The sequence below is a fragment of the Phaenicophaeus curvirostris genome, chromosome 9 (genome assembly GCF_032191515.1).
Source record: "Phaenicophaeus curvirostris isolate KB17595 chromosome 9, BPBGC_Pcur_1.0, whole genome shotgun sequence".
NCBI classification, from domain to species: domain Eukaryota; kingdom Metazoa; phylum Chordata; class Aves; order Cuculiformes; family Cuculidae; genus Phaenicophaeus; species Phaenicophaeus curvirostris.
Genome location: NC_091400.1, coordinates 6,131,409 through 6,156,468, shown reverse-complemented (window position 1 = coordinate 6,156,468; position 25,060 = coordinate 6,131,409). Strand labels below are relative to the sequence as shown.

Sequence of the window (25,060 nt, the reverse complement as noted above, 5' to 3'; positions counted from 1 at the left end):
AAAAAATAAATAAAAAAAGGAAAAATGAGCATTACCCACATGTCCACCCTGGTGTGGTGTTTGTGGGTGGCCTGTGGCACCCAGATCATCACATGTGGCCACTCACGATCATCACATCAGGGACCAGGGCATGCGACATCCTATTGCGTGTGCTCAGGAAGGAAGTAGGAGCCGTGCCTATTTCAGATTTTCATTTCAGCAAAGCCTAAATCTTACATTAAATGTGTGTGAATCAAAACAAAAGTGCCTGCCCAGCTACTTGGAAGTGACGCCACCATGACTCATATTCTGTTTAAAACAATCCTCCCCCTCACCTTCTCCTCTCCACAGAGATGCACCTCGGAGGCTTCCAGCACAGAGCCCAGGGTGCTTACACTCCTCTTCTCCCTCCTTATACCACTTCTGGGCCATGGCCTTTTTCTCAGGTGACTTCTCCTAACACCGAACTCTGCCAAACCATTTTTGCAGCACTTTCCAAGTACAACAAACAGCTTGCTTTTCCTGGTATTTTTTTTTCTTTATTTTTTTTATTTTATATTTTTTACAATCCATATAAACCATTGCAGGTTTTCTTTCACATTCACGAGATCTCCTGGAAATTATTGCCATTTCCCATACATATTTTAAAAAAAAAATAATAAATCAACAGACAAAGAGAGCCACTCTTTTCAGAACTCTCTGCAGACACAGAAGCCAATGCGAGCGAGAGAGAAACCAACTTTCATGGACAAAGGCTGGCTAGAGGTGACCACACAGGCTAAGCAAGCCACGTAACACTGAACAAGACCACTTGACCAAACACAATACACGTTGTGAACACTTGGGAAGGGACAGAGGAAGAGCTGGCTTGGAGCTGAGCTTGTCAGGTGGTTTTTTTTTGGTGTAAAATCCAGCAGTTTTCTGATGGGAAGTAACTGGAATGAGGATTGTGGAGACATTCAAGTATTCTAGGGCTGTTCTTAAATAACAGATGGGGGGATAATAGCTCAGCAGGGCAGCTTGGTTAAGTCCCCGGCTTTAGTTAAAAGCACATCCAGTACAAAAGCAAGTGCAGAAGTACAGGAAATGCCACACCTGAATGGATCCACGGTCTGGCTTGGTATCCAGTTACACTGAGATCAATGCCTGACACTTCAGAATGTGGAACAGCAGAGGGGATTTTTCACCTGGTCGTGCAACAGTGTCCTGGGAAAGGAGCTCCCTCCTGCCACCCCAGCCCTTTGCTGTAACATGACACAGGAGAAGGGAGGAGGAAAGCAGGAGAAAAAGCTGAACCCATGTTAACTCCCACCACCACCTCTGCAAAAGTGGTGCTTTTCATTTTGCTTTCTCCCCCACTGCTGCTGTTTATTGCTTGAAACTTTAAATAAGAGTATTTTCAAAAATAAGAAGGGAAGGAATGGGAACTGAGAACATATGAAATGGATTTCTCATTTCTCCCGAGGAATCTGGAAATACAGTAGTGGGTGCACACTATGTGGATAAAAACCTAAAAAAAAAAGCACTTTTTTTTTTTTAAAAAAGGACAATAAAAGTTCAGAGAATCTGCCACGCTTAGAACACTTGCATCTTACAGTCACAGCATATGGGAAGTATGACCCTCAACAACCGCTCCATCTCAGACTACATCGATGAGGTTTTTCTATTGCACATTCATGAAATGTTCTTGTTGGGGTCACAGTTCGAATCAGAGGACCACACCAGCTCCAGTCTGCCCAGGGTCTTCAGCAGGATGAAGATGCTGTCATCGGGCTGAGTTTCAGCTGGTGGACGGGAGAGTGGATGGGCACAGAACTCAGCACTGAGGTAGGAAAGGCAAAACATGAGCCTTCAAAGTTTTTGCCTAACGTCAGTTCTTCTGCAAAGAAAGACGCAGCTTCTCTTTTGCATGAGGTGACAGGGGGGCTGGGAGTGGAAGACAAGATCTCCGACTCATATTGTAGCAACTGGCCCATGAAACCAAAGTTTGGTGAGATCAGGCTCCGGCGCTGCTTAATGTAGTCGAAGGCTTCCTCCAGGCGCAGCTTCTTTGTCTTCATGAGATACGCCATGCAGATGGTGGGAGAGCGTGAAATCCCTGCTTCACAGTGCACCAGGATTTTGCCCCCTGTTCGTCTGACATAATCTAGGGGGAAAAAAATGTCATTGCAGACATCAGTTGGCATTGGGGATGGAAAGAACACTGCAACACGCATCCAGTGCTCAAGGTGGAGCCTAGTGCACAGCCAGTCCACCAGCAAGGAGAGGCTTGCTCTTTTGTTTGGTACTGAGGCTAACATGGAGATTAAAAGAGAATGGAGACAAAACTCAGCTCAGGATGGAGCTGAGCGGCAAACGACACCTGGTTTCAGAATCTGTGGATCCTGATTTGGTTCTTTCTGCATTTTTTTGGAAAAGTCCTTCTCTGTCTCCATCCCATGTGCCCATTTTGCTTTTGGCACAACTGACTTTGCAAAACATCGAGAGACACAGACCAGATATCGGGGCAATGTTTGGGTTTGCTATATCCACATTTCTCTGCCCGTGGCTCAAAGTGCTGACCCAAGCCCAGCCTGACCAGCCCTCCCACTGTCAGGTCTCTCTCAAAAGCTGCTCAGCTGCCTTCCTTTCATCAGCTTTGCTAGAAAAACAGGACTTCTCTTTAAAGTCCAATCCTAACTCCCTGCCTGGCCAGTTAGCAGTAAATGGTGGTACCAGGAGCTGGGGACTTTGGGTGGAGAGGCTGAGCTCACCACAAAGCACACACAAGGACTGGCAGGCAGTTGCTAATTACAGCCTGGTTAAAGGATGCTTGGACTTAAGTCAGGATATAAAAGGCTTATGCAAAGCACCCATTTTACACAACAGGAGCCACTGTGGTTACTCACACAACAAAATGATTGTTATTAGATTAAAGAGAATGTGCTTAAAATAAGCCCTTTCCACACAAAAAATACTTCAAAAATAGATGTTCTCTGCTCTATTGCCTTGAGCAATATAGTCAAGCTCCAATTTATGAAGAACTGCACTGAGTGTAGCACTCAGTGGAACAACACAGAGCTGAGCAAGTTATCATTTGCCTGTCTTCGATTGTCTGCCTGGGGACTAGTGCCACCACAACCAGTTATATTTAACTACTGCACAAAATAAGGAAGACATGGATTTGAGTCATCTACACCACACGTCCAATTTTAAAAGAAAGTGAACGTTAAATTCATCCTCAAAATCTGGGAAAGTTCCAAGTGACTCAACAACTACCAGAAGGGGTTGGGGATGGGACAGAAGAGTGCAGTGAATTAGCGTTTCCCTGAAAGGTGAGAGAACTCTCACCAGGAAGGGGAAGGGCTCAGATGACACCTTCAGACCAGTTTTTTGTAATTCTGCCTGAACCGTTGAAGGGCTCTAACTCAGCTGAGCAATGAGTCCAGCGAGTCTGTAACTGGCGTTTTATTCTCGCTCGCTCTCAAATGTTCCTGGGGAGCAACAGCACCAATTTCAACACCATCTCCTCCTAGGCTGGGGCTGCTCCACCCCACTAAACTACCCTGTGCCTCTCCATTGAGCACCACACCAGCCGTGCCAGGTAGCACATCTACACAGCCTGATGCTGGAAAATGTAGGAGGGGACAAACACCTTCCTCTGAATGTCCCTCTTCCTTCCTTCCTTCCTCAACAAAATCCCTCTGCCAGGACAGATGCTGTGGAAGGAAAGCAGCTTAAACTTTTGCTGTGACATGTAGGAACACACAGCAAATAACGTGTCCTTCCCACCAATACGTATTTTAGGAGAAATGAGTTTAAAGTACATGAAGATCTGGAAATGTGTTAATTTGGACCTACCGATGAAGTCAATGGCTTCCTGGAAGTGTGAGCTGATGTCAGCCGTGTGACTGTCCTCCACGGGGATCCACTTGTAGCAATACTGATCTTTGAAGGACTCTGAGCTTTTTCTGGAGACGTTAAGCAGGGCCGTGATGTGCAGGTTGGCAAGAAACTCGCACTTGGAAGCATGATAGGCACTACCAAGGTAGAGAAAAGGCAGGATTTCGACTGGACCACCCTGGAAGAGAAGCAGCAGAAACATGTAATTCCTTTTCAAGGGTATTTGAGTCTTGATAGCAGAGAGAGAAAAGCAAGGCACCATGTGGGCGTCTGTTCCCTCCCTCGCTGGTGGTTTTGGACCCCGGTGTTTCTGGCCAATGAATCACTGCGATGGCAAAGCCCACACAGCAAAAAAAGGTTTCATTTTCTTGTCCACATCTGTGAGGTACAAAGTCAGATCCAGCCCACTTGTATGCAGGAGGTTTCCGGCTTTCTTTAAAGAGTTGCCCTTTGGGAAGCACCCAAAGCGCTTTCATATGTGAAGGTTGTTCCCTCTGAGACTTTACCGAAACATGAGCAAGAGGGGGAGCTGTATCTGAGCAGGGAGGAAGAGGACAGAGGAGGCTGCACTAGCTCAGCCCAGTCCTCTGCCCTTCTGTTCACACCTCCAAAGATGAAGCAAAGCAAAACAAACAAACAAACAAAAAAATCAGAGCAAGACTCTTCAACAGCTCCACCAGGTTCCGGGAGGGACAGCCCTGTCCCCCCTCACCTCCTGGGACACGGCACCCACCACGTCACCCGCCCCAAGATGTCATCTCAGTTCCTCCTTTCTCAGTGCAAGCAAAGGCTGGGTGACGAGACCACAAAAGAAAAAAGCCACCTCCTGACGCCACAGGTAACTTTCCGTGATGCACAAGAGCTGCTGTCAGCCCCCAGCTGCAAACAACAGACTTTCCACCCCCTTGAGCTGCCTCCTCAGTGGGTCCCACACACTGGGGACACCCAGGAGACCCCACAGTGGCAAAGAGACCAGCATGGGAGGTGCCCCCAGGGGAGCAGAGGGGCATCACCTGGGGGCTCCCCCAGCACCCAGAAACCCACATCCCAGCGGAAGCTGCCCAACCACAGAGTGACATCTCGGAGCACACGGTCGGGCAGGCATGGGGGTGCGACGACTTCCCTGTGGAACCCCCACTTCCCCCCAGCTAAGGGCAGCCCTCAAGAGTCACTGCCTCTTCTCAGAAACAGCCCCACGGCCAGAGACAGCTCCTGGGACCTGAGATGAGGCATGGGCAAAGCCTGCTCCTCTGCCTGCTGGAAAAATTACACTCCTGGCAGCCTCTCCCCTGCCTGCTTTTTATCTCCTTGGGGGCGCATGAGCTGCCTGGCTGTGTGACAGGTCGCAAGTACAGTTTTGAGGCTAAGCAGAGTGTTTTTCCTCCTGTTGCCTCGTTTTGAAGCCGGGTGGAGGTGATGCTGACCAGCAACACACACGGGGCGTTTCATTTGATGTCCAGGCTGCCATCCTGGGCTGGGACAACTTACTGACAGCACCAGGGTCCCTGACACCCTGCCAGCCTCCAACAGAGCCCAGTGGCGGGAAGGAGAAGAGCCAAGGGGAATTTCACCCACCACAGCCGTGACACACACCTGGTCATAAGCAGGTTTGTGGTTGGCACTCTGCTTCTCACAGTGGCCGGCGAGGTTTCTCTCCACCTCCGTTCTCTCCAGGGAAATGAGTTTTCCATCCACACAGCACTCAGGATATTGCGAGTTAAAGGTTTCGTATCCCCCTAAGGGAAAAAAAATAAAGAGGAATCATGAACATTTGTTCTTCCCAAAACTGGTTTAATTAAAGTATAGGAGCAATGAAGGCACTTGCAATGCAGTGGGATAGTGGTGCACAGTGATGGGCCCCAGGGGGTTAATTAGAGATAGTGCTCCCCTGGGGAAGAGCGTTTGTTTAAAAGGCTCCCAGCACTGCAGAAAAACCTCTGATACCTTTGACAATTATTAACCTGCCAAAAGCTGGTGGATCCTGATTAAAAGTGTTAGCAGATGTAATTCTGTTGAGTCTAGCAACCATTAACTTCAGTACAGCGGGGACAAAACTCTTTCCCCCAGGTTTTATTGATGAGCACTATTTCCAGCATTTGAGATGGAGATTTCTGTACTCGGTAATGATCCCCTCCAAATCTGTTATTACTATGTACACTGTGACAACATAAGAAATATTTTATTTGCATTTTTGAATGGACATAAGCACAAGAGTGGGGTGCTTGCAACTGTCATTAATCACCACAATGCACGAGGCGGCGGGGTAATGAAGACAGACTCACTGAAACCAAGCTATTAAATAACAGCTATAAAACTTAATGAAATCCTGTGACAGCATTTGACAACTGAATAGCCCCACATGAGCTATTCTGCATGGTTAAGTGCTGCATTCATTTCATTCAGCGTGCAGCTAATGAAAAGGAATTAATCCTATTATTACATTGTTACTCAAAGTTTGTCATCAGCTAAATCGTTGTCTGTTTTGAGGCTGGGAACGCACTGCACAGAAGCACACGATCTCCAAAATGAACGTGAATAAGTCAGGTAGCAGAAGCAGCCTGGAAACGTCAGTGCTGTGCCACGTGTCTGCCACCTGTGCATTTTCAGAACAGAAACGAATGGGGAAAGCTCTTGAACAGCAAGATTCAATAATTCTTTGGAGCACGGCCCTCAAGTAAACAAGGCTCTGCAAGCAAACCCTTCAATGAGATTCATTCATCTGCAACTGTTGCGCCCTGATAAGCAGCATCGGTGCGGGTGCCCTGGTGCAAGGAAGGGGTTTGAAACAAAGGAAGCGCTGAAGATCTGAGAAGCCGCAGGGACCCCACCGTCCTCACTGCCAGGGCTGCCCCATGCAGCTACCTCTGACATTTCAGCCCCGTAATGCCGGCATCTCATTTGTTTGCAATGTCTGAGCAGATGTGTGCTCGAATTCGTGACGTGCTATTGTCGCCCACTCAATCCTGCCATGGAGTCCTCGTGTTGCAAGTGGCTGGCACGATCCAAAGCCCACTGAACACGATGAGAGTGTGTTTTCCATGACAGAGGGCAGGAAGGTGACTTTGCAGTCAACTGGCACTCGGCACCTGCACCTTTCCTCCTACTCCTGGCCACATTCAGCAAGCTCAGCCCAGAGCTCACAGCATAAGGCAGTGGGTAAAGCAGCCAAGTGACCATGGAGACCATAAATAGGGGGGTGATAAAACTATATCCACAACGACTGGGTTGATAAAATGATATCCCTAACCACTGGTAACATGAAAAGCCAACAAACACAAGCAGCTCTCCAGATTTCTCCGCTTGCTTGATCTCCAACTGCCCTTCACGGGGTAGGACTTTTAAATCCTCTTGTTTTGCATAGCTGACCTTATCTCCTCCCTGCCCCCTAACCACCGCCATCGCATACGAAAAATATGTCCAGCTTACATAAATAGACATTATCCCCATTTACGCCCTGTGTTGTTGTTTTTATTCTTGAATGAACACAGAAATCTGCCCGAGCCAAATCAGCGTGTGTGTTCGAACAGACACGCATGTCTCGCATCTCTGGGGCAGCGAGCGCATGCAGCTGGTGAATGGTTAATTACAAGCCTTGGGGATCAGGATATTTGCAGGCCATTCTTACAGTGAGTCATCTTCTCATCCCATCCTCCAGCAATCTCCTCTCTTCCCCCTCCCCACTCAACCTAGCTTCCCTGAGGTCATTCCTGCGAACACTAGATTGCTCATCACAAAGAGCCCGGCTGTGCTTCGGTTTTAATCAATAAATAACAGAATCCTTGTCAGCACCAAGGGAGGATCCGTTACTTTATCTTTCTACAAGCTGTTCTTCCCACACACACACAGCCACTCTTGCCCTGCTGGGGCTGAGCTCAGCCAGAATGAAACTGCACCTACACAGATGAAAGATGTGACACACACAACCCCTAGCAGCCAGAAAGCAAGGGAAGAAATGGGGCTGGCAAGCAACCTGGCATCCAATTGCTCCAGGCTAGCTGCCCTGCTTGGGGCCAGATCTGTGGGTGACCCATTCACATCCCATCACTGCGACTTCCAAGATGAAGCCACCTTAGCCCTTGAGTAGCCAACACCTCCTCCCACCTAGGGAGAACAGGAGTATAAGGGGAGAACCTCAAGGAGGGTTTTTCTTCTGGTGGCTTCACAGCTCATTATTTGCAAGGTCAATGCTACAGACCTTTCTTCCGATCAGTGCCCAGTGCTGCAGGATGATGCACATCCACACTGTCTCAGAGATCTTGCCCCAGACCACAGCAGCCTCCTGGGGGTCCGTGGCCCCGGTGAATCAGCAGTGCTGCCCACTGAGTCACTGGCTCCTCAGGCCACACCGGATCTGAGATGGAGCTGTGGACCTCACGGGCCCGATTCTGTGACACAGAGCACTTCCCGCAAAGAAAAGGGGAGCAGCAGCAGGAAAAGGTAGAAACTTTCCCATCCACTAAGGAGGAATCTTTCTAGCCTCAAACAGACAGGCTTTTAAGATAAGATACTTTGCAATGTACAAAAGGTTCAAGGCAGAGCCTACATTAAAACTCCACCCAGCTAAACTGCCCACGGTCACCACTTCAAAGCATGAGGCTGGTACGGGAGGAGGAAAGGACGATCTTGTGGCTAAACGAGCCGGCTGAGAGTCAGAGCATAATTCAGCCCCTGCTTCGCCACAGACTTCCCAGCATGGACCTGGAGGCATTTCTTCATCCCTAGTTTAATGGGGTCCCCAAGGATTTACGCGGCCCAGCACGGCACAAGTATTCCTGCCCTGCAGCAGCAGAATTGGTGCTGTTGGGGTGACTGTCAGACCCCAGGGTGGGTTGGCGGTGATGGGACAGAGCCAGGGGATTGGCAAACCACCCTGGGAATCTCCTTCGCCCTCGGTACGGGGCAATATCCCAGCTGAAGGCGCCTCTACCCTGGCAGAGATGCCCTGTGGGCACTTTTCGTTTTAGAAGGCACAAACCGGGCATATCGGGACAAAAACTAGTTTAATCAAAGACTTAATAAAAGCGAATTAACCCTGGCCGGTGAGGACAAAGGAGCAGGGTTTACTCAAGAAGCATCGCCTCGTTTCCCCCTCCATTTATGACCCCGGGAGATGGAAAGGGGATTGTTCGGAGCTCTCCTGATGGGGCGAGGGGCTGAGGAAACAGAATCCTAACCTACCTCGAGCTGGGAGGGACCCATACGGACCCAACTCCCAGCTCCTCACAAGACTCCTTGAAACCAAGAGGACAAAAGAACAAAGGCGCTGCAGGGAGAAGCGGGGGGAGCAGGGCTGGGAGGGCAGAGAAAGGGAGAGATGGAGGGGGGGGTTATTGTTTTATTATCCCCGGTTTACACAGAAGGAAAACAAAGAAATCGAAGGGCTATAACACACGTCGGGGGAGGAGGCATTGCTGTTCCCCGACAAACCCCAAGGTTTCGGCTCCGGGTTCCCCTCGGTGTGCCCGGGGGGAGGGGGGGGGGTGGTGGGTGTGTGTGTGAAACGGGACCCCCGGGGTCACCGGGGACCCCGGCTCGCCTCCTGCCCCCGGGTTTCGGAGTCAGCCCCGCTCTCCCTCTCGCCCCTCTCTCCCTCCGATAATCTGCAACTTTTGCCCTTCTTGCCTAATATTCTTTGCTTTTCCTCAGCCTCTTAAAGGCGCGGCGGGGTGAGCGGAAAGGCATCTCGGCTCAGCCCGCGGAGCCCATCCGGGATTTAGTTCTAGTGGGTGGAAAAGAAACGAAATCCCGGCGTTACCTCCCTGCCCTTCACCAATAATCAGGTTAACTGCGAGGTGGTGGAGGAGAGAGGGGCCGGGAGCGCCAAGGGAAATACATCAAATCCATCCCCACAAGAAGTGGGAAACACATTCCGTCCCCTGCTTTTGTCTCTCTGCGCACCGACCCTCGAGAGCGCTCCCTCCCAGGGCTGATTAAAGGATGCTCGCTTTCTAAAACTCCAAAAGGAGTCTCGGAGAGTTGATTTACCAGCATTTTTGGTATCAGATACCCACCTCGAGGGAGCTTCGAGGGTCGACGCGCCCCCCCCTCCTTTTCCTTGCCCCCCCCCTCACCTTTCAGAAAGCAGACCCTGGCCCCCGCCTCGGGCAGGCTGGAGAGCAGGGCGTTGAGGACGATCTGAGCCGTGCTGTCCTTCTTCAGCTTCTGCCAGTGCCCCGTGCCCTGGTCCAGCACCACGACGGCCGCCAGGCGGGCGCCCCCCTCGCCGCCCCCCAGCAGCAGCCGGGCCCGGGCGGCCGCGTCGGGGACCACGAAGTGGAGCGGCACGGCCCCGCCGCGGGCCCGCCGCATCACCACCGAGTTGAGGTTGACGTTGAGCGAGCCGCGCAGGCAGGAGGCCGAGTAGGACAGGTAGGGCCGGCAGTCCAGCACCAGGCAGCGGGAGGGCTCCTTCCGCAGGAGCTTCCGCAGCTGCCGGCAGTCCAGGGACGTGACTTTCATGTCGGCTGCGGGGCTGGGGTGGGGGATAGCGGCGAGGAGGCGTCCCGGTGCTCGCGGGAAGGGAAGGAAGGAGGGAGGGAGGCGCGGAGCCGCCGCCGCGCCGAGCCCGGGCAGGGAATCCCGGCCGGCGCCACCGGGCGTTTATATGAATGGGAGGCCGGGCGGTGACGACACTGCCCATATAAGGCGAGTGACGCGCCCGCTTTCCATATATGGGCACGCCCCGCCCGCGCGCCGCCCCCCCCCCCCCCGCGGGGATCCCCTCCCTCCGGCCCGCGGCGGGGGGGCTGAGTCAGCCCCGGGGGCAGAGGAAGCTGAAAAACGCCGCAAAAATCCTCCAGTCATCGCGCTGAGGCTCCTGCCGGCATCACCGCTCCCCCCGCCGCAGCCAGCGGGGAGAGGAGCGGGGGGAGAGCGGTAAGGGTGAGGCTGGGGCAGGTTTCTCACACCGGGTTGCAAAGGCGGGGGGGTCAGTTCCCCTTCTCCCCCCTCCCTGCGTGTGTTCTCACCCCCAGCAGAGCTCGAGAGCAGGCAGAGCCGCCAGCTCCCTGCTGCTCGGGGCTCCTGGGGCTCCTCGGAAAGAGCTGAGACCCCTGCCCGGGCCACAGTTTCAATCGAGGCAGGTCTGGGAATCATAGAATCACCAGGTTGGAAAAGACACGCCAGATCATCGAGTCCAACCGTTCCTATCAAACACTGAACCATGTCCCTCAGCGCCTCGTCCACCCGTCCCTTAAACACCTCCAGGGAAGGTGACTCAACCACCAGCCTGTTCCAGTGCCCAATGACCCTTTCTGTGAATTTTTTTTTCCTAATGTCCAGCCTAAACCTCCCCTGGTGGAGCTTGAGGCCATTCCCTCTTGTCCTGTCCACTGTCACTTGGGAGAAGAGGCCAGCTCCCTCCTCTCCACAACCTCCTTTCAGGTAGTTGTAGAGAGCAATGAGGTCTCCCCTCAGTCTCCTCTTCTCCAGGCTAAACACCCCCAGCTCTCTCAGCCGTTCCTCATAAGGCCTGTTCTCCAGCCCCCTCACCAGCTTCGTTGCTCTTCTCTGGACTCGCTCCAGAGCCTCAACATCCTTCTTGTGGTGAGGGGCCCAGAACTGAACACAGGATTCGAGGAGCGGTCTTACCAGTGCTGAGTACAGAGGGAGAAGAACCTCCCCGGACCTGCTGGTCACGCCGTGGGAGGCGAGCGATAAGCGGGGACTGCCCTGGGGACACCCCCAAAGATTGGGGGTTACATCACCCAAGGTTTACAGCCCGGCAGCAAAGGGGGAAATGAGGAGTAATTGCTTGGAAATGAGGAGTGACTGCTCAGATTTCTGCAGAATTAACAAATGCTCTCAAGTGTGGAAGTGTGTGTGTCAGGGACTTGCGACAGAAAAACTGTTATTTGGGGGGGGGATTTTATGTCCCTTTCCTTGTGGCAAACTTCTAAGCTGCGAGGCTGTGCCTCAAGGACACGCAAGACTTACTCTGCAGACCTCAGGCTGCGCCTGTGTCCAAAAGTCACTGCACTAAGACATGAAGGAATAATGAAATTTGGCATCTCCTTGTAGATAAGTTCTGAAAAGTGACCGAAAAGGAGAAGTGGAAATTCCTGGAAGAAGTTAGGCAAAAGGCTGAGCTCCAGCCGTGCTCATTCCAGCCGGGGCAGATTAGAGTGGAGCTCTCTAAGAGCAGGGTGTCATTTGCTCTGCTGGCGCCCCGAAAGTATGTTCACCTCAAGAGCAGGAAGTGCCATCCCTGCCTCACATCGCCTGCAGCTGAAACAGAGAGCATGAAAGAGGCTCTGCGAGGAAAGCTGCGTTGGAGCTGACTTGAAAGATTAGCAGCTACTGGTTTCGAAGCGCCTCCTCCTCTTCCTCTTACAAAAGCCCTGCAGCCCCTGGCTGGCTCCTTCCAGCCTGACCCCCCTCGCTCCCCTCCTCTGAGTCAGTCAGGGTATGAGACGGAACAAAAATAGTGGCTCGTGGGTAGGGGCAGATGTTCACAGGCCGTCTTAGCGTGGGTGTTTTCACCTGGCTGCTGCCATCCCGGCGGCCCAGGTCCTTCCCTTCTTCTGGGGGGGCAGCTGGGCATCGCGGGGCTGGGTCCGATGGCCCTGCCAGGACTGGATCCCCACCCTGAGAAGCATCACCGTGCTGAAACCCTTCCATTATTCCACAGGCAGGCCAATTCCCCCTCTTTAGTTTTCACTAGGTGGGGAATCTGGCACGGGCAGGAGAGCGGTGACTTATTCCTGTTCACAGAAAACCTCTAGCACGACCTGAACACAACCTGCCTCTCCTGCCCCCGCGCCCCCAGCTCCAGGAACCGCTTCTTCCTCCCTGAGAAGCAGAACCGAGTCCCTCGGGGCTCGTCCCCCAGTAGCAGTCCAGCTGGCAAACTGGTCCCAGTGCGGCACAGGGAGGGGAAGAGGGGCAGGAAGGAGGGGCCCCGCACAGTCACACGCCAGCATCATTTCCTCTCAGGAAACCCAAGTGAAACGTCGTGGGGGTGGGTGGGAAAGGCAGCTTTCATAGAATCATAGAATCATAGAATCACCAGGTTGGAAGAGACCCACCGGATCATCTAGTCCAACCATTCTTATCATGCATCCCTGGCTAAATACTAGTCTGAAGGACTGGGTGAGTCCTACCAGCTCCGAAAATAAACTCTCCAGGGAATACCTGAAGCCTGGCCTGGTGCAGGGTGCCTATCACCAATCCTGACCTGCAGCTGACCTTCCTACTTTTACACACCTAACACGGAGCATCCAAACAACTGCCTTGCAGTAGATTACAGCTCTGCTTTTGTTTCTTAATGGAGTGAGTCATGACCACCTTTTTTATTAGAAGAAAATAACAAGGCTAACAACAGCAGCACCAACGCTTCCTCTGCAGAGTGTCCCTGACTTCTCTGCCCACCAGCCAAATGACTCTGTTGTACTTGGAAAGGGATGAGCAAGCAGGGGTGATGCTGCCAGGGCTCTGGGATGGACATGGATACGTTTTCCCACTGGAGCAGCCCCTTCGTTTGTCAGGTGCTCCCAGCCAGAAGGGAGAAGGGAGCTCGATTCCTCTAAATGGAGGTGGCTTAGTAACTTAAACCACCCTCTGCTTTAAGTAGGAAACTCCCCTCCTCCCTGCAGCGCTTTACATCGTTCCCACTAGGTTCTGCTGCATCTTTCTGCTCCTCCTCCCGTTTCCCCTTGATAATCTCTCAGGCTCTTTCGTCCTTTGTCTCGGGCTTTTATCGGGGCTTTCAGATCAGCTGGTCCCTTCCTTTTCTTCCAGGCTGTATTTCCCCTAACCTAGCTCCTTCTTCCCTTCTCCCCTCCCCACCTCCTCCGGGCTCTTTGTTTCTGGCTGTTCTCAGCTCTGCAAAGGGTGGGAAGGGGTGACCCCAGCTCCTAGGGGGGCAGCCGGGTCCCTAGGGCACAGCAGCCACGGGGAAGCATCCAGCAGGCATCGCTCAAGAGCCAAATGCTGTCTGTTGGAGAGAACAAAACAAAAAAAGAGCTTTAAAAGGGGGCCTAGGTGAATGAACGAATGCCACTTCTTCAGAAGCAAAAAAACCCATAAAAATGACTGGATCAGGGAGTTTCTAGGGTTCGAGTTGCCAGCACCCTGTGCTGGATGCTACAAGTGTGCTTGTCACCCTAGAGAGTTAATTCCAAACCTCAGCAAGACCAAAGGTGAGAGAAAATCAGTGAGCTCCCTCGCTGCCTGAAAGGAGACTGAGGGGAAGGCAGCTCAAGGGTCAAACAGGAGAGAGGTCAGGGAGGTTGTACGGAGAGTAACCTGAATGGTGTGGAGTCCTAGCCTGGGGCTTGAGCTTCATCACAGAATCACTAGGTTGGAAAGGACCCACTGGATCATCAAGCCCAACCATTCCCATCAATCACTAAACCATGTCCCTGCGCACCTCATCCACCCGTCTTTTAAACATCATATCCCTGCTGGTGCACAATCCTGGACCTGCATCCTCCTCCGGCCGGTTGCAAAATGCAAGAAATTCCTCAGACAAGCAAAGTGTAGCACAAGGCGGCAGAGAAGATGGGTTGGCATTTCTTTAATGTTATTAAGTTTTCCATAACATCAGTTTCTAATTTTGGAGCGGCTGATGTCAAAACACTTACAGCACAAGCAGTGAGATAAATTTGTGCCGGTAAATGGAGAGCTGGAACCGAAGTAAATTTATACCCAGGGCTCAGGACAGCTGAGCAGCGGCAACAGGAGACAGCCAAGCTGAGACCTCATCAGTGTCATGACTTGGTCATTCTCAACAAAGCCTCACAAAGCAGATCAGATCACAAACTAACACAGCCTGGTTACAAATTTGACTCCATGGCATAACCCATTCTCAAAAGCTGATTCTAGAGGGTGAAATGCACTATCAAACACAGACTCTGTGACAGGACAACCACCTCTCTTCACTTTGTAGCCCCGTAGATGTGATCTGACTTTGAACTGAAATAACATTTTTTTTTTCCTTCCCAGAAAACTAATAAAAGCATTAATAACCACTTGGGCATTTTTAACAAAAAAAAAGAGGTAATGTATTTTTCACCTTAAACCTACATTCTCTAACAAATTCATAATCATAAGTGACTATTCCCAAAGAATTAGGAAAAAAATGCATGCCACAACCTACAGAATTAGGAAGAATGAAGTGAATTTTGGTTTATTGTGGCCTCAGTGTCTCCCACACCTGCTTTATATTCCCAGCTCCACTGCTGTAAAACAGATCTAAGCTAAGCAGTGTGTTGTCTTAAAGGGAGATGCCTGTGCTCAGCACATCAGAAAATCAGGCTGAAAGGGAATCTCAGACTTATGTCTGATTTTCACCTGACTCATGCCTGTGTGACTCCAGTGACTGCTGCAAACTGCTGTCAACAGCTGCTGTCAGGACTGAAAGAGGAATAAACCAAACCTCCCATCTCCTTTTAGAAGCCACTGTTCTTTCTGTTCCACTGGCTGACGACTTATTCCATATACAGATGGACAGGCAATTTTTAAAACAGGGCTATCTGCACAATCAGGTTTCAATTTCTCCACTTGCTTAACGTGGCCCAGAGCATCATGAACCGTATTGGTGGAGCACTTGCGAGAGCCAGTTAAGAATGTAAAGAACCCATCTTCCCATTTGCAGCCACGTACCATCCCCGGGGTGGCTGCAGTAATTGCTTACATGAGAAAATGGTTTGTGTAGTTCAGCTGCCTTTAAAGCGAGACAAAGCCCTTTTGTTCTTTTATCAACTTGCCAGTTCTCATTTTTTCTTTTATCAACTTGCCAGTTCTCATTTGTTCTTTCCTCTTCCTGCCACTGTTTTCCCGCAGGCATTTCTTGCCTTCTGGTCCTGTCTCTTCCCTTTTCCTGGATGTATTTCTCAGGAACCTGCTCCTATTCTGCACCAGTGGATCTCCCCCAACTAGCAGAGCCTTTGTCAACCCAGCTCGGTTTTTATTTGCATCTCCGGGCTTTTCCTGCCCACTGGTACCCAACCAACCTCTCTCATGCTGCAAATCTTAGTCCTTGTGTGTGGTTACTGCTTCTTTAGACAGTCGGGAGCCATCAAATGACATAAAATACGCTGTTTAATTGATTATTAGGACAAGCATATCTTGGAGAAACGCTGGTTACTTTGGTCAAGGTCTTTTAGAAGCAAATCTTATCATCGCTGAATCTGATTCCCTCTGCCTTGGTCTTTCTGACTGACTCATTTCTTAAGCACCAGGTTGTTGCCTAGAGGGTATAATCACATAAATATAATCCCCTGCACAACGTGTGTTACAATACCCACTCCACTGAGAATGAGTACAGCTCCTGGGTACAGAAATTACTTTTTAACCTCAAAATGGAGCAGCTCGTGCTTTCAGCTGAGAATGTTTTGGAGCCATTTTAGTGGGCCACACAGATAAAGGAAGAAAAAAAAAAACCCCACATTCAGTACAAAACATTGCATCTCTTTTTTTCTATAGCATTGCCAGTAACAGAAAAAAAACTACCCCAAAGCCTCTGCTTGTTTTCAGGGGTCCCCAAGCACAGCACAGGCAGGGCAAACAGTACAGCCTACAAGCTCCCTCTCTTACTCCAGCACAAGTCAATTGCATGCCCAAAAAAACTCTTTATCCCATCTTTGCAAAGGGAAAACAGACAAAAAAAGTGGATTTAGGCTTTGGTCCACCCCCTGGCTATCACCCTAAATGGTATTTCTGGAGGTTATTGGGGTCTGCTGGAGGGTATCTAGAGAGCCGCTGTGGGTCTGGCTGGTGGAGCAAGAGAATGCAGCTGGAGCTGGTGGGCTGGGGAGGCTGTGGGACAGCAGCCTGCAAACTTGTCACCCAGAGCTGTGAAGAGGAAGGAGATAAACCAGCCCTCCTTTGTCACCGGAGGTAACACAAGAGGTAATGGGCTTAAAGTGAGGGAAGCTTCTCAGCAGCAGAGAGAACCAGCGCTGGGGTCACTTGCTGCTGTGGTTCTCCACCCTCTGAGCACTCCAAGAACAGGCTGAACAAAAATCTGTTCGGAAAGACACAGAGTCAGTCCTGCCCTGAGGGTCATTCCTGCCCTGGGGTAGAGGTGGGCTGGATGACTTTTCAAGGAGTCTTCCTAAAATCCTTGTTTCACAGGTTTGTGTGGATCACGTTCAGACACACAAGTCAGTGACTTCATAACTATCCTAAAACCTGTTAAATGACAAACTAACCTGAATTAATAACTTCATTACTTACTTTCACGTCACTTTTACCAAGTCTCCTTTCTGCTGAAGTCGCTTTACGGTTACTTCAAGTGTTGTCTCCCTTCCCTGACATGTGAATCATCCAGAGAAGAAAAAAATAATTTTAATTAAATATTTTTTTTTCCCCAAAATAAACCTAGTGAAATGAACTTGTGAAAGAGAGGAAGTAATTTACATCTTTTACGTTCATTTCTCCTAGGCACCTACTTACTTAACCCCGTTTAAACTTTGTATCAGCTTATGACATCCGGTGAAAGTACACTACAGCTTATTAAAATTTAAAGCTGTTACTCCAAGGGAAAACACTGAAAGCTCTTTTATGGATTAGCCAAGCCGGCAGGATGTGGCTTCGACTTTGTATCCTTTTGATGGCACAGCCCACTTGAGCATCTTTATAAAATAAAAACTTCCCCATTACTTTCAGCCTCTTACTGTTTTCACTCTTTGCACCAAACTGTTACATGCCAGCAGGACTATGTTCACCCCTGTATTCCACAGGCAAAGTAAGAGGGTATGGTATGACAACCCTATCAAATAAACAATTATACTCACTAACAAAAGTGCTATTCATTTAAAAATAGGAGAGTTAAAAAAGCCCAAGATGACAATCTTCCATGCACTCTTCCTTTAGGAAGAACATGATCTGAGACCAGCAGAAGCTGAGTGATGACTTAGACTGGTATTATCAGACACACACAGCTGAACCAGGCTTCTCTTAGGTCAACTTTGTATTGGAAACTCTCCTCACTACAATGCTGCTAGTTATAGTGTGAGCCTTCACCACAGTTTCCTACTGGCAGAAAAGATTCCATGGGGTGACTTCACCGATTTCCTCTGCAGATACAGCAAACGGCCGGTCCCACAGGAACTCTTGCAACAGAAACTGCCTTGCAAACGGCACCCCTGGTAGCTATGGAAGAAGTTATCTTCCGTGTATCTTATGTTCCTGGGAGACGGTGGCCTCCTCTGAGAAAGAGGCTGTTCCTGTACGGGTTTACTTTCAAATGAGCTCCTTCAGCTGATGCTTTGGCTTAAAGGGCAGACAGGCCTTGGGTTCCCACCTCTCTGGTCCCTCAGCTTCAAGTGTATTTAATTTCATTTCCCATGACTTCCCCCTCAAAGGCTTCGTGCCTTGGAAGAGGCTGTATCAAATTTAAAAGGTGTATCAAATTTAAAAGGGGAATTTCCAGGTTTATTAAGACTCTTTTGTTTAATTGAAAAAAAAAATCAAAGCCAGGCCTTTCCCCTAGCCCTTTGTACGATCCTCCTGGGAAACACCCCTTCGGACAAGGACTGCTCCTGGTGAAGGATCTCTAGGGCCACCTCATAGCCTGTGGCTACTGGTTAGTCCCATCCTCCCGTCCTGACAAAACAAGTAACAGCCAGTGCTCCAGAGTAGGAGGAAAAAGCTAACCCTCTGTCCTGCTGCTTACTCCATCCCTCCTGCATCCAGTGGGTTCTGCTTTGCTTTCCTTTGTTAAGTTAACCGCAGAAAGATCCAAGATGAGCCAGAGGACGGTGGGCTGGAGGGTCTGAACTATCCTACACCATCTCTTCCTCCAGCTCTGGGGTGGGGAGTGTGACCTGTGGCTGTAGATCAGCATAGGGTTGTCACATTTCACACCACCACAGATGTTTGATGAGTGAACGTGTGCTGGGAACCTTAAAACATGAATTCTGGGCTGTAAGCTTCGTCAGTCTTTATTATTCAGGAACTGTAAGCAAGGACTTCAGTCATGCAGCATCATGCTGGTCTCTGCCTACATGCAAGAAAATCTCAAAAAGAAAGTGTGCATCAGCACAAACTCACCATCCCATCAGGGCACAACGAGGAGGGCATTCAGGCGGGTCTGGAAGCATCTGTGTAGGCAGAAGTTGACTCACAAGGAAAAAGAGGTGGGAAGGGAATGGAGCTGAGCTGGGAAACAATTTGTCACTTGCCAGAACATTTGTCCAGCATTGTTTATGGTGACACTAGAAGCCCAGTTTGCAAAGGCATGGTGAAGTGATCCTCCGTGATGATGCTCGGCCCCCATCCCCACCTCCCTCCAGGAGTGTGGTACAGACTTGCACATTCCCTTCCCTGCACCCCTGGCACCTCTGAGGGGCAGCGCTCTGGGGAGCCGTGTTGTAGTGGGAGTGCGGCTCCAGGGGCAGCTTCCAGGTTGGGAAGGCTGGTCACTGGGATGCACCACCCAGTCCTTACTGGTGCTACTGTGGGAACTGGGATGTCTGACATATATTCCACCATCTGAGGCACTGACAGGTTTGGTTGTTTACAATACATCTCTTATCTACATCCAAACAAATGTTTGTTTGGTCTGATTTGGAAAGAACTTGGGCACCTGAACCCAGGGGGCTTAGAGACGCACAAAACTCTTTTGTCTTTGGAAACTGTTCCACCGCAGGAGGTCAGTCCTAGAGAAATCGGTCACTGTGCAGCCCTGGTGTTCCGCTTTGTACCACTTCAGCCTACAGAAAAGTGACTGCTGAAGCTGCCACTCCTTTTTTTTATCCTAGCAACCCTGGGAACTGACTACCCACAAAGAATAACTAAAGCTTTTCTGGAAATAAAGCACGTTTGTGATATTGTTAGCTTGCTCCTGGGGCTGTGCCTGGCACTGCACTGAGCTATTACTACATGGTGACAGGTACAGCTGTGCAGAGCACCCTCCCTTGCATCATGCTCTGCTAGCTAGCCAGAAATACCACCACACCATATAAGTGTTCCACCAAGAAACACACACACGGTGTGACACAAATCTCCATAGACAGGGAGGAAAGGAAGCCAGGGATGTGAAAGGGATGGAGATTCCCAGGGGTTGCCTCCCTCTTCTCTGTTCTTGTGGTCAGAGAGCAAAGGGAGAAGAAAGTTGTAGCCACAGAAATGCAGCAGCAGGATGAGAGAGACCTGGAGAGTCACAGCTCAGCGTGCGTTTCCCATATGGTGGCACCATATGGCGAGTCTACCTTGTTGCAAAGTCAGCGTGATAAGATTGCTCATGCGTTTTCTACCGATACATTTAAAGAGGGGAGAAATCACCCTTACAGCAGCAGGCACACCGCAGGAGAGCTATTTGCACATTTTAGCAATACCTTAACGTCATTCCCAAAGACAGCTTAAGTAGCCGTTCCCTTTCCCACTGCCTGCCCAAGCCCTCTCCTACAGGTGGCCCGGAGCCACGCAGAAACCCTTGCAGGGGCCACGAGCACAAGTCTTCCCTTGCCTTGGCAAGTTTGGGACAAGAAAGGCATGTCGCTAGGGTATTTGGTGTTGTCTGTCTCTGCTGCTCTTGCTGTGGGGACAGAAACCTGCCCGAGGGAGGTTCTGCAGATACCAGGGAGCAATCGCTCCCAAAGGAGCAGCAGGTAGGCATCCTTCCCTCACTGAACACTCACCTTCACATTGTGTAGATCAGACCCCAGGGTCTGGTGCTGGAAGGTGTTACAAGGCTCAGCCTCCTTCCTAAAGCCTTATTCCTCAACAAGAGGGCATTGTCTCTGCCTGCAGGAAGCCTGGCCTCATGATGCTGGGCAGGACAAAGGCTCGATTTACTCTGAGAGAGAGCTGGAAACCAGGAAGGGGCCAAAGGCAGCCAAAGCCTGCTCTCCCTGTCTGAGATGCTTTGGATTTTGATGCAATGGGGTGATGGGCTGTGGGCACAAGCGACCAGGGCTTGGGACAGCCTCCACTCAGCAGGAAGCCCTCTGGGACAGCACGGAGTGGGAGGCATCGCAGCCTTATTGCTCTGATGCTTTCCACCTCCCGTGGCATAAATTAACAAGAGAAGCATCCGCAGCCAGATGTGGACATATTCAGTTCATATTTCACCTGACATTTAAGTTAAAGCCTCCTGCATTGCACATCCACCCTGGCGCACAAAAGGAACAGTGTGGTCTGATGTCTGGAAAAACCACCCGTGACCCTCCAGCCCTCGGATGCTGGCAACGCTCTGCCTGATACAGAGGACGATGTGCAGCGTGTTCTTCTTTCCATATGATTTCTGCATTACGAAAGAGTCCAGAAACTCCTGTCTCCCACTGTGCAGAAAGATAACTAAGAAAGGAAGTATGGGGGCCATTCAAACTTCTCTCTGCATGCAGGTGAGGACCTGCAGAGAGAGAGAGGAGGGATCCCATGCCCAAAGCGATCAGATACCTGTGACCAAACACAGGACTGTCTCTCCCACGACAAGTTGTATCAGACAGTGACAGCAAAACTGACTGCCCTCTTGGATGATTGAAAGAACCTCTTGTTCCACCACTTCTGAGTTAAAAGAGCCAGAAATTAAGAAGATAAGGGAAAAAAACAGAGGGCAGGTAGGAACATGGAGCCACAGAGAACTTCATACATCTCACAAAGGGAGGACCTCGGGGCAGGCAGTGATGGGGACCTCACAGTTATCTGACCAGGAGTGAGTCTTGGAATTGTTGTGAGAAATCTCCAGCCATAAATGGGTCGGTTTTCTAGCTCACCAGATAATGACTTGGGCAGGTTGATCTTGACATCCTCCAGACTGCTGCATCTAGACACAAGCCCACAGACATACAAAAAACCTCCCAGGATCAAACTAAAAGAAACCCTAAATTTCAAGGCATTTAACTGGGGTCAGGATTTAGCACACACTGTTTTTTCACGGTGGGCAATTTTATCCATTTATACAGCCTCCTTTGTCTGCAGATCCAGTACTTGGGTAGAAGGCATTTCTGCAGTCCAGTCATGACTGACAGGATCATTACAATACATATTTATTGCCCTGTCTTGTAGCTGTCAGCCTAAATCCTATCATTTTGGACAACCTGAGAGAAGCTACAGTGGGTGTCTGTCACGTTGGCTACCACGCAGACGTGAACCGGGGAGGCAGGAGGTGATGTGACATGCTGAGCTCAGTGCAGAAGGAGGTGGCTACACAGCCAGAAATAAATCCTGTCTTGTGGTGGACACTCATTAGATACTTTGCTACAAATGATTCCCTCCCTTCTTCCCAGGCAGTTCAGGCACCACTGTCAGCTGGAGACATTAGAGACGTAGAGGAATGATTGACATGAATTTTGACCCTGACATTTGGGCTTATGAGACATTACAAGTTCACTGCTGTCACATCAAATGCCATCCCGTTAATTCTCCAGTGAGCACAGGTCAGTGGCAGACGAAGCCCATCAGCAAGCAGCAATCATGTTGATTCTTCCTTGTTGCTAAATGCTAATAGCTCCAGCTTGTAATTTCACACTGCAAAAGCATACAGAATCAGGGATTTTTTCTTTCACCTCCTCAAACTCTTTTTCTTCTCTGTTTAGATCAGAGTTCAAGAAAGGATATGGAAGTGGAGACAAAACTGATGTCAGACTTAAATTTTGGTTACAGCAGGCTTCTGTCTACGTGATTAATTGCAAGGTTGTTCTAGCTGAAATGTGCACCGCAAAGGATTTATAAACACAACTGTAATTAAACTCATATTGAGACATTTTCTTATGCTATCACACATAAAGGCTGGATTGCATCTGTACGGCAAGCTGTCAGCCAGCTTATTCTGCAGAACTAAAAGATTCTCTTGCTGTGGGTTGCTGCTGGTCTGATTTATGAAAGTTTCCTCCTAACAATGCAATCCCAGCTTGATTAGCTACATAGCGCCTGTTCCTGAAAAGGGATTTTCTATTTCTGTTTCTTCCTCCAGCAGGGGATTCCCTCTTAATTAGCTGCAGAAGAAAAACTGTGACAGAATCAGAGACAGAGAAGGAGGACAGAGTGGAGGTCAATTCTTTTGAGTCAGAACAGTTATTTCTCACCAGCTGCTGCAGAATATTTTGTCCATCACTTCCCAAGAGACAATAAGTTGCAGTCCTTTAGAAAATTTTGCAGAATTATTAGAATTTGAACTTGAAATGCTCTCACACATCTGGCTGGCTTCTACTGGACATGGTGGATGAGACCAGCACAAAAAAGCAGCGACAGGAAGCCAAAGTCAACCAAGTTCATGTGAGAAATGAGACTCAAAATTTTTAGTAGCAAGGATGATTAACCACTGGAACAAACTACCAAAGGAAGTGGTGGAGTTTCCCTATCTTGATGTCTTCGAACTGAAAAACGCTCTCTCTTGTCAAGTAGGAGTTATAGGGCTTGACTCAGGAATTGCTGGATCAGATCATCACACCTTAAAAACAATGAAACCGCATACGTGATGTGAAGATGCAGGAATTGCATGGCTATCCCATGTTCAGACACACTAATTGAAAGCTCTTAGCAACGTGCCGTGCTGTAGCTACAAATAAGCCGTGTTTGGAATAGTTCTGACTGACCTTTTTATCACTGTGAAGTGAGTAGGCAGGAGGAGCACATCCTTTAATGGGTGAGCGGGTGTGCTCTCCTGGGAAAGCAGCTACAAGTGTTCAAAAGCTGACAAGGACATCTTCCTGCAAGCTTGTAGCACCAGCCCTAAACTACATAACTGTTTTAAACACAAACTCCTAATGTCGTCAAAGCAACTGATATTTGCAACAGCAAGTGAAAAAGAAAGGTCTAAAGCTTTTGCACTGAACCCAGACAAAGATCATATCACTTACAGAAGGGAAATAGAGAAGGAAAAAAATGCTGTCCTGCAGAGAGAGAAGGGGGAGAAGAGATATCTGGTGTGTTTGTGTATGGGGCTGGAGGCAAGGATGTCACAGCTCCTGAACCCCAGGACAAGGTCTGCACTGAGCGATGCAGCAGGATGGTGCCTCTAGCCTCTTCTAGGAGGGGGCTGACCTCCCTAGCCCTTGTGGTGAGAATAGAGGCCCCTGAAGCCACCACACAGTCAGGATCCACCTCACTATGGCCACTGTCACCTCAAAGAACAAGGCTCACACACAGCTGACCCAACAGACTTGAAAAAAGTTTCTTCAGCATGTCTGAATGATGAAGAATTTGTCCTTGGTTGGTCCCCATTGGCACAGCTCTCGGTCTGCTGCCGTAGGTACACAAAAAGCCCGAGGGCCCAAACACAAGGAGCATGGCTCAGACCCTTGGACAAGACAGAAAAGCAGGAAGAAAGCTGGGTATTTATATCTGTTGCGGCCAGAGGCCACTTGAGACTAGCAGCTGTTAAAATAGTCGCTGAAGCACGGCCCTGCTTTCACCCAGACCAAGGACCACCTTGCCCTTATGGGGAGGTCATGCTCTTCAACTTCTCTTCTCTCTTGCACCTGGTGTGAAGAGTGTTCACATGCTAGAGTAGGTGTGTCCTACCTGCCCATGGGCAGAGAGATCACCAGCGCACAAGCTGCTCACTGGATTCATTTTGCATTGCTAACCATTTGGGTTGACACAAAGTAAAATCCTTTAGCAACTTCTCCTCAACCAAGTGGGAGAAGCTCTCCTTCTGCCATACTAGAGACAAAGAGAAAACCCAGCAGGGTTATGCTTACACTTTCAATCAAGCCTTAGCCAGCAGACGGGATAAAGGAGTAACTTTGCTTTGACTGATATCCACCCAAAGGTCAGCAGCGTGCCTTGTGCCTCAGAAATCCTCGAGCAGATGTCTAGGATGGACACAGTGAACCCCAGGAACGCCAACCACTGACGTCCCCATGGGAGGACAGTACCGCCTGCCACCCTGGGCTGGGTGCCACGCTCTCAGTCCCGTGCTTGCAACAGGACACCTCCTCGGCTCTGCCCTCTCTGTCCCTCTTCAGCAGCCAACCTTCACACCCCGTTATCCAGCCTCCATGAAAGGCAACGCAAACACCAAATCTGCCAAGAGGGAAGCGTGTGGCCCCCACCCCGGGGCTGCCGTGCTCTGCGTCATCTGGCTGGTCAGCAGCAAAGCTTGTGACTTGCTCCAGCTGCACGCTGGGCATGGGGAGCAGCCTGTAGGTCCTCCAACACCAGCCGCTTCGGTACTATATCTTCCAGTTCAAACCATGACTGATACTTCCGTCACCTCTGATTCCACTCTAGCAAGTTAAGAAGCATTTCATCGTCCATTTAGTGTTTAGCATTACTTAAAGAGCTGTATCAGCCTCCTGGGCCATTT

The 25,060-nt window shown here is 49.9% G+C and overlaps 1 protein-coding gene across 1 annotated transcript; it reads right to left on the bottom strand.

Annotated features, from left to right (window-relative positions):
• Positions 1-492: 492 nt before the first annotated feature.
• Positions 493-10,443, bottom strand: DUSP5 (dual specificity phosphatase 5). Its single transcript, XM_069863428.1, has 4 exons — positions 9,933-10,443; positions 5,455-5,597; positions 3,820-4,039; positions 493-2,125 (listed from the first exon to the last, which is right to left on the bottom strand). Exons 1-4 carry the CDS (start codon positions 10,318-10,320, stop codon positions 1,725-1,727), a joined length of 1,152 nt encoding a protein of 383 aa, XP_069719529.1. The 5' UTR covers positions 10,321-10,443; the 3' UTR covers positions 493-1,724.
• Positions 10,444-25,060: the final 14,617 nt, after the last annotated feature.

Excerpts from the sequence above, each read along its gene's own strand:
- DUSP5 (XM_069863428.1), bottom strand. The coding sequence starts at position 10,320 with ATGAAAGTCACGTCCCTGGACTGCCGGCAGCTGCGGAAGCTCCTGCGG. Across the intron at positions 5,598-9,932 it reads CAGGGTCTGCTTTCTGAAAG|GGGGATACGAAACCTTTAAC; the intron begins GTGAGGGGGGGG and ends TTTTTCCCTTAG. Across the intron at positions 4,040-5,454 it reads ACAAACCTGCTTATGACCAG|GGTGGTCCAGTCGAAATCCT; the intron begins GTGTGTGTCACG and ends CTTCTCTTCCAG.